Source organism: Corvus moneduloides, chromosome 18 (genome assembly GCF_009650955.1).
Source record: "Corvus moneduloides isolate bCorMon1 chromosome 18, bCorMon1.pri, whole genome shotgun sequence".
NCBI lineage: Eukaryota > Metazoa > Chordata > Aves > Passeriformes > Corvidae > Corvus > Corvus moneduloides.
Window position 1 is genome coordinate 13,190,488 of NC_045493.1, and position 9,682 is coordinate 13,200,169.

The 9,682-nt window shown below is 44.4% G+C and overlaps 1 protein-coding gene across 2 annotated transcripts in view; it reads left to right on the forward strand.

Moving 5' to 3' along the window:
• Window positions 1-9,391, forward strand: part of TMEM132B (transmembrane protein 132B) — a 221,604-nt gene extending 212,213 nt beyond the window's left edge. For both annotated transcript variants that reach the window (XM_032127941.1, XM_032127942.1), the window contains exons 7-9: window positions 2,114-2,387; window positions 3,795-3,986; window positions 5,223-9,391. In XM_032127941.1, coding sequence (XP_031983832.1) covers window positions 2,114-2,387; window positions 3,795-3,986; window positions 5,223-6,377 — 1,621 coding nt within the window. In that variant the 3' untranslated portion in view covers window positions 6,378-9,391. The remainder of the gene's footprint in view (window positions 1-2,113; window positions 2,388-3,794; window positions 3,987-5,222) is intronic.
• The last annotated feature ends 291 nt before the right edge of the window (window positions 9,392-9,682 follow it).

Sequence of the window (9,682 nt, forward strand, 5' to 3'; positions counted from 1 at the left end):
CTTGTGTAACAGGAGCAGAAAGGGAGTTGTGCAAAATGATGCTGGTGGGAATGGATATGTGGACATTTCCTGCAAGGCAGAGAACACTGGTTCTGGGTCTCTTTCCCGTAACAGGACTGGTTCCCGTCAGTTCTGTGCTCTTTTGCCCCAAATCCCACAAGTGCTCCTTAGCTGAGCAGCTTTGGCACATTTTTCTCCAATTCTGCACAGGCATTAATGTTACTATCTGGATAATTAAGAGGGTCCAAATCCCAAAATCCCTGAGCTGAACTTGGTTTTCCCAAAGTCTGAGATTGTTCAGGGCTGGATTGTGGCTTAGCTGAGTTGAAGAGGGGCAGAATGCAGGAACAAATTGAAAGTGGGAATGTTAAGGAGTTCATGAATTCTTTTACAGCATAGATGGATATGGGCCACAAAAGCTCTGTGAATATTCCCCCTTCTAGAACTTTCCTTGGGGCTGTTTTGCCAACTATGAGCTGACTTCAGACTGACACCAGTGTTGGCAAAGAGAGAACAACTGAAAGTTTCCCTGAAATACCCAGCTACTCAAATTTATTTGGGAAATCTAAATCCTGTTTTGGTAGCCTTGTCTTTTTCCCTAACAATTCCATTGTTATTCAATGATGTTTCATTCAGCAAGTAATGATGGACACTTGTTTTACACACACAAAACCAAAAGGTACCAAAGACCATTTACTTGATGCTGAATATAAATATTCAGCTACCAAGTGATGCATTGAAAATGTATTTCCAGTGGATTAGGTTCTGTAACATTGGGACTTTCAATCACTTTGAAGAGCAAAAGGGTTTTTCTTAGATGTGTTTTCAGCTTACTGGCTGCCAACTTTGTCATAAAACAATTTATAACAGAAGCAATTCTGTTTTATAATAGTTTTTCATAGCTGCTATTTCAAAGGAGACGATAAAGGAACACAGTAACCACAAAAATACCTCCCACAATACTTTGAAAAATAAGAGACTTACCCTGTATTTCCCACCCTTGATATAGAGGTGGCTTCAGGCTCAATAAATAAAGGAGGGAGGCAAATTATTTCTGAGCAATGAGTCCACAGCATGGGGGCATAATGAGTAAAAGTGTGACCACCTAGTGCTTAATACCTGACTTGGAAGAGATAAGAGGATCCATGTGTTTGTTCCAGGCAAAGAACGAGAGCAAAAAAAAATTAATAGTGGTGGTAAACTGGGTCTTTAAGCAGACAAAGCTCTGTGAGGTGTGACAGTGCTGCCATCATGTACAAATCACTGTGATGCCTTCTCCGAGCTTTAGGGAAAGCTGTTTTATTTCACAGGTTATATTTTGAAAGGGGGACAGATAGAAAATGTTGAAGGAGTGTGTGTGATGCTGCAGGTGTTTCTGCACTGTGTAATCTGAGTGACCCATGCCCTGAATGGGAGCCTGAGTGCCTGATTTGGTTTTTGGGAAGCCACCTGAGGTCAGTGCATGACTAAACACAGCAGACAGTGCATGAACTGTGTGGGATTTAAGGTGAAATCAAGGTATATTTCTCAAAAGCAGAGGACTCAATGAACCCCAGCAGGGATGGGGATGGGGATGGGGATGGGGATGAGGTGGGGCAGCTCTGCCTCAGCAGGGAATGCCAGGGGTGTTAGAGGAGATTGGAAGGGATGAGCACAGCGATACGAATGTTAGGGGCAAAGGTGGAGGAAAGGATGTAAACACCTTCTCCCACCCCTGAGGAGCTGCTACAGGGCTTTGTTCCACAGCTGCCCTCTCATAAACATTTCACTGCTTTCCTGAGCCCTCTGCACAATTTCACTGCTGCCTGGAGAACAGGCAGTGGCTCCACTGAGATCCCAGCAATGACAGACAGATTTTCAAGTTGCTGGGAGGTGCCACACAAACAAAGGATTTACTGGAAGAAGTGACAGTAGCTTTTAAATTGCACAGCACCAAAAAGCTGCACAAGCATCTCCCCAAGATTTAGTAACCTGCCCATCCAAAGCCTGGTCTCCTGTCTCACCCAGCAGCAGGTGATGACATTTATCTCATGGAAAATGAGGTGCAGCTGAAGCCCTGCAGGGCTGTGGAGGATCAGGGCCCTGCAGGTAACACAGCTGGATGTGTTCACAGGCCCACCCGTGACAGTGAGGATGAAGAAGATGACGAGAAGAAAGGCAAAGGTTGCACCCTGCAGTACCAGCACGCCACGGTGAGAGTCCTCACGCAGTTTGTGGCTGAATCCTCGGAGTTTGGGGGCCAGCTGACCTACATGCTGGGCTCGGAGTGGCAGTTCGACATCACCGACCTCGTGGCTGATTTCATGAAGGTGGAAGAACCCAGGATTGCCAAGCTGCAAGAGGGTCGAGTCCTGGCTGGTCGTGAGCAAGGCATCACCACGGTGCAGGTACAGCCCAGGGCCCTCTGCAGCCCCCCAGAGAGAGCTCAGGGTGCACACACGGGGGCCTGATCATGGCTTGTGGTCAGCTTAGAAAATTCATTGATCTCAGAAAAAAAAAAAAAAAGCTGAAAAAAAACCGGGCATGCTAAACATAAAAGGAAGTTTGAATGGGTTTTCATTGTGGCTATTTGTCACTTCCATAAAATACCCTTAGGTGAAGCTTTTGAAGGGATTTATCCATCTTAGTGTGACTGGAACACAGTGAGATTTTCCTGGCTGGTGAAAGAGGTGACACAAGGCACAGAGCCAGCTCCTTTTAACTTTAGTGGGGCCATAACAGCATAAATGTTGGGAAATTGCACCAAATATCTACGTTCATCTTTATATGCTTAAACAGCTTTGAAAAATTAGTCCCTTTAAGTTCCCAAAATTGGTCACAAACCATGGACACAAAAGTAATCTTTGGACTCCTTTCAGGGAGCGTTCATGTTCCCCACCTCACTCTGTCCAACTTCATGCACCTTCCTTAATCAAAATAAAGGAATGCAAGCATTGGGGCTCTTCTCAGGGGCTGCAAACACTGTAATGCTCCAGTCACCCTCTGGAGTCAACACAAAACCCCAGAGATTTTAGGGCTCTACTCCCTTCAACCTAAAATAAATGGGATAGACAGGTCAAGGGATTTCTGCCCTCAAAATGTCTCTTTCTCTCCAGAGACTTTAACCGAGCAGGAAGCTCCAGTGCAGGGAACTGTGGTGCAGGTTTAGACAAATCACACCTCAAGTATTTTGGGCTCGAACCAGCTGTTTCTGTCACCAGTATAAAGATGACTCTCTCTTTCTGAGCATGCTGGAAACAAGGTCTTAGAGCAGCTGGCAGGAGGGTTTTGGCATTGAAAAAATGCAGGCAGGCACCCAGTGGGATTTTCAAAGTTCTTTTGCAAGTCTCACTTTCATTTCATTCAGGTCCTCTGTCCCTAGGAAGGCAACAGGCCAAGTTCCTATCAGCCAGGCTTTGTACACTTATTTATCCCCTCACTGAGTTCCAGTGTTAATCAGTGTCTCACACTCTGTCCTGTGCTGCACTGCACTCCCAGGGAGTTTTACAGACCCCACAAAAATGACTCTTTTTTAAAAAAAGAAATCCATTTAATTTATTCTATATTATATATATTTTGTTGAGATGAAGCTGCAATTTTGAAGTGATTTGTTGTTTTATTAAATTTTTTTTTTAGATAAAGTGATTTAGCAGCAAATGAGTGCAATGTCTTGGGGGAAACATCAGTTCTGGCTTAGACATGGACGTGACAAACCCAGGATTAATCTGGTGTGCTGGTTAGGGGCTAACCTTGCTTTTCTGTTCAGGGAACAATTCCTTGCTGTTTCATGCAAGGTGTTTCCTTTCTCTTCCCAGGTTCTGTCCCCTCTCTCGGATTCCATCCTGGCAGAGAAGACAGTGATAGTTCTGGATGACCGTGTGACCATTACAGACCTGGGAGTGCAGCTGGTGTCAGGCTTGTCTGTGTCCTTACAAACCAGCAAAGGAAATAAGAGAGCCATCGTTTCCACCACCTCTGCCTACGACATCCTGCATAGTCCCAAACAGGTATGCTCCAAAAAAACAGATCAAATTAATCAATGTGTTTGCTCTGCTTTGTCAGAGGAATTTGCTGTAAATTTTTGGCAGCAGATATAATGAATGTATGGCTGTGAAAAGCAGTCACTTCTCGGAGTAAAGGCTGTTCATCTTCCTCACCAACCCCACGGTGCCAACACGCCTTCACAATGACCATTAAACTCTCCAGAGCTGCTTTGGAGACCTGCACAGCACAGGGAAAGGGATGGACATGTCTGGGAATGCACAGTGCCAAGGAAAGCATGGATGTGCCGCAAAAGACACTTCTTCTGGGGGAAAACACAGCCTAGATGTGCAGGCACAGCTGGGAATCCCATGCCTTAATTGTCTCACAAAGTCAGCTCAGCCAAAATGACCTCTGGCTGCAGGTACAGAAGTTTTCATGACCTGCGTTGCTGAAAACTGATCAGTTTGTGCTTACTTTGAACCATATAATCCGAGGAATTAAATAGCTTTTAATGAGACCACAGAACGAATTCCATGCCTATTTTTAATAAATTTTATAGAACTGAGGTTCTACATCAGTGCAGAAAGTGTAACTATATTTTTTGCCCTAGCAATTTGCAGAAAGAAGACAAATTGGTTTGGTCAAAACATCCTTAAAAATGGTGGGTTTTATGAGTGTTCCTGTAGTTCCCAGGAAAGACCACAATCACTTTTGCGTATCTCAAGTCCTGCATATTTGAAAGCATGACAGAAGACATAAAGTATTGCATTGAGATTTGTTCTCATCCCAGTTTGTTCCATGGGCTGGATGGGCTCACTGGCCCAACACATTCCAGCTCTGCTCCCTGTATTACGTAAGGCACTGGAACTGCAGCATTAGAGAAATTCCCCATTATAGGTCCTTTATAAACCTAATTAACTGTGATGTTGGAAATATGATTATTTTCATCATGAGGCTCTGGCATTCAAAAGAGGCTTCTCACTTCAGACTGAGAAAAAAGAACCGTCAATTGTTTTTTCCAGCACTTCTATTAAATTTACATGAAGTGTTTCTTTGATAGTTCCTGAAGATGAGGTGAATGCCTCAGTGGTCTAGAGAACACAAGCCTGCAAGAAAATGAGAAGCAGAGTAGGCATTTACATTTTCTTCAGAAAACCCCAAAGTTAAACTCTGTATTTTTTCCCAGACTTTAACAACAGAGTGTCTGATCTGTGCTCTCTCTCTCACACCTTTTTTTCCCCTCATCTTCTCCCCACCAGGAGGCCGTGGTGAGTGCTTGGATTTTGTTCAGCGACGGGTCGGTGACGCCGTTAGATATCTACGACTCCAAGGACTTCTCCATCTCCATCACCTCCCTGGATGAGATGGTGGTGTCGTCACACCAGAACCTTCAGTCGCTCTGGCCTGTCGTGGTGGCGGAAGGGGACGGGCAGGGGCCTCTGATTAAAATTGAGATGGTCATCAGTGAGCCCTGCCAGAAGACCAAGCGGAAGAGCGTCCTGGCTGTCGGGAAAGGAAACGTCAAAGTGAAGTTTGGTCAAAAAGATTCGGACCAAAAAGGGAGCACCAACGACATTGATGACATGGAGAAAGATTTCAAAAGCCATGCAAGCAATTCTATAGAGAAAGCTGCAGAACAAGAGAGGACAGCACAAGACTGGTCCAAAAACCATGAGGACATGTCCGGTCCTGAGGACAATGCAAACAAAAGCACAACTTTCACATCTCCCATTGATCAGGAGTCCCTGGAGGATGGCCAGCTCCAAAATAACCCAACTGCCTTCACAGGTTTCCCTACACAAGTAGAAATACCAGGAGAAAACAATCCCAGTGATCTCTCATTGACTTCCAGAGGATTGACAGACCTGGAGATTGGCATGTACGCACTGCTCTGTGTTTTCTGCTTGGCAATCTTGGTCTTTTTGATTAACTGTGTGGCATTTGCTTGGAAGTACAGGCACAAAAGGTTTGCTGTGAGTGAGCAAGGCAACATCCCCCATTCCCATGACTGGGTCTGGCTTGGAAATGAGGTGGAGCTGCTGGAAAACCCAGTGGACATTTCACTCCCGTCAGAGGAGTGCACTACTATGATTGACAGAGGGATGCAGTTTGAAGAAAGCAACTTTCTCCTTAATGGGAGCTCTCAGAAGACTCTTCATAATCATATCCTCAGATCTTCTGAGTACCTTTGTGAAAAAGAAGTTAAAAGTGAACCTATAAATCCTTCTGGGCCAAAGCAGAAGCGAGTAAAGTTCACTTCATATACAACAATACTGCCGGAGGATGGAGGCCCCTACACCAACTCAATTCTATTTGACAGTGATGATAATATTAAATGGGTATGCCAAGATATGAATCTTGGTGATTCCAAGGAACTTAGGGACTATATGGAAAGACTGCAAGACAATATGTAAAACTACTTTCTTATGTTTGTAATCACCTTTATGCCTTCTGTTTATGGATGGTGGAGCAGTCAGTCCAGTCAGCAATAGGAACAAGACAGTCCAACCCTGGAGGTACTGAGATGATAACCTGATATCAGAGAGCAGGTACAAGAGGCTGGCTGAGTTAATCCTGTTTCACCACAAACCAGGATGTGCCCCTAAAACAGCTCCCTGTAGGTGTCGGAGGTGTCACACACGATGGCTGTTTTTGTATACTGCCTGGTACTAGCGAAATGCTAATCCAACTGCGCTCAGACTCAGAGGAGACTTCATTTGTTTGTCATCTCTCATGATAAATGGTAAATCAGAAAAGAAAGGGATGTTTGTTTGCATTGATTTTTTCTAGTCGTCGTCCTTTGTAAAGCACAGTGGACATTTCTTGCTTACAGCCTGCAAGGAGGCTCCCGGAAAAAGGGATCGGAATGAATCTCATTTTATTGCCTATGTGCAATGCAGCCAAGTAGTCTTATTATTTTTTACAGCTATAAAAAACCCCATGTGGTTAATTTCCTCTTATATTGTTTGTGAATTTTATTTGACTTAGGGAACATTAAATATTTTCTTTGAAGGGGTTTGGTTTTTTTTTTTTTTTTTTCAGTTGTACCAAAGTGTAGTATGGTAATATTTATAATGATTTGAGTTTTCTATTCATCTGCTTCAGCCCCCAGAGGTATCTCCTTCATCACTGATTGTCTTCCCCCTTTCCAGATGGGTGCATGGGTCGTTAGTATTTGAAACATAGGAAGGAATTAGAACTCTTACTGGGAAAAGGGTTGTGTCTTCTTACAGGGAACTGTAAATATAATAATAAACCCTGGAAAACAAAAATCAAGGAGTAGCCCCGGGTTCACTTTTGTCATTGCAAATATGAAAAAATAACTTGTAAAAAAAACCAGCACATACTTCAAAGGGAAATGCTTTGCTGAAACAGCAGCTTGGTTGTCAATACATGTTGTTATCTGAGTGAGAAAGTCAAAAGTGGTATTGAAATGCATGGAATAGGAAGGAAATTTCCTAGGAAATAAGCAAAGCTTGGAGTCACTGTTACTCTGTATTAATTAATCCATTGGTGGTAGAGTTCAGCAGGCCAGAGAGGTTCATGCTCAACAGCCCCAGACCTCGTCTAAAACATCCCTGGCCATGAAGCCATTAAAGAGAAAAACTTTCATTAAAAAGGGAAGAAAAGACACTCTGGGGCTGCAGTCACACAAGTGACTTCCCAATTTTAGCAAGGAAAACATGCTGGAAGTTCAAAGCTGCCATTTCATATGCATTAAATGTATTTTTTTACTGAAGGATGACTGCGATAAATTGAAAATTACATTTAGGAAAAACCTGAATCTGCAGAATACCTAACGCCCCCAATAAAGCACATGTTCCTGTCATGGATCCTGTGCAATAACCACAAGAGCCAAATTACAACCAGCTTACGTACTGGAGTTCCCATCTTTTAGGTAGATCAAAGCAGAATTTGAATTTATAGTTTAGTGGTGATACTGGAACAAACCAGAAAACTGGGAAGTTCTGCATCTGGGTCCTAATCCACAACTGGGAACGTGTTCAATGTAACTACTGCAAAATACAGGAATTTTAACATTGAGCCCAAAAGTGAGGACACCATGCTTATCTAAGTGATTAGAAACTTGCTGGCACTGAACTGCACAGGGAGGGGATGGCATCTGTTATAATCTAATTTTAAGGAGAGAAAATAATAGAGCACAGATCTGCCTCTGTTTCATAAGGGATGCAGCACTTCTGCGTCAGATGAGGTCTTGGGTTGTTTAACAAATGTTCTCTCCCCTTTAAATGATCCAGGAAACAAGGAGAAATGAATTCCTACAATGATTCTTACCACTAACAACATAAAAACCCCTTTTTGGAATTTAACTTCTCTTCCCAACGTGCTATTTTGTATTTGGCCCAACCACAGAGCAGAACCAAAAAAATCTCTTTACGGTTCTTTGCACAGTTAGTATAAACTGACCATGAATAGATTTAGTCTTGAAATCAGAGGAACCAAGGTGCTGCTGGCAGCTGCAGAGGGCAAAGAGCCCAACTCTTCCTGAGTGCAAACCCCTCAGTGTGCCAGGGAAGCCGTGGCCTCACAGCAGAGCACGGCGCTGCTGGACCCGGTTCCTCATGGAAACCTTCCTTCCCACTCCTGCTGAGGGCCCCATTTCCCCATGGAAACCTTTCCTTCCCCTCCTGCTGAGGCTCCAGCAGCGGCTGCAGGGTCCCTGCTCGGTGCCACAGCAGCTCAGGGACTCGCAGGGCTCCTGGGTTGCTCCTCTGCCTCACCCACGGTAACAGAAGTCAGCGCCTTCACTTGTCCGGAAGATTTCCTTTGGAGGGTTCCAAAGAGAAGGACCCCAAAGTTCAGGGGCTCCCTGCTGTCCCATTGGGGTGTCCCTGACCTTGTCCCTGAGGCCAAATCCCCGGCTGTCTGCCGTGGCTGGGCACTCAGGGAGGGAGGCCAGAGCCACGGGCAGTGTGGGCACTGTGGGAGCCACCGGAGGATGCCTCCGGCCTTTCCAGCACTTTCCTGGTGCTCCCGGGCTCTGGCTGATCCCAAATCTCCTCTGGAAGGTCACAGGCGCCTGGGGCTGTGTTCCATTGCCACCGAGGGGTGAAGTCCCAGCTGGGGACACTCAGTGTGGCTGTGAAGGTCCCCAGGGAAGTTTTTGGTGGCTCAGGGGCTGAATTCGGGGTGGTTTGAGAGCCAGGACTTCTGCAGACAGAGGTGTCATCCCCTGCCCAAGTTAAATGACAATTAGAGCCCATCAGGAAGGGACACAGCTGCTACTGGGAACCAGTTAAACACTGGAACTGGGGACAGCTGTCCACAAAAAGACCCAATCCCCAAATCTTGCAATGGGGGAAAAAAGGGAAATCTGCAAGTTCATAAACTTACGTTTTTCTTTTCCATCACATGTCATTACATGAAAGCTCTTACATGGAAAAATGGCAATACAACCATGGGAAAACAGCAATACAAAAAAAGAAAAGAAGGGGGAAGAGAGAACTCTGTATTTTCAGTAAAACTGGGATAGCACCAATAAAGTGGAGTTATTCTGGAGTTATCCCGGTTTGAGCATTTATGCTACTTTTCGTAAGATGAAAGGAAAATATATCCAACATGGATATATTTGATGCAAAATAGTTCTGAATTGATCAGTTCCTTTTAAATTAAATATCTCAAATTTTAATTTCAAAATTAAATACTTTAAGCAAATATAGTTTTAAATTATTTTAAACACCGCCCCCTCAATTTTCCT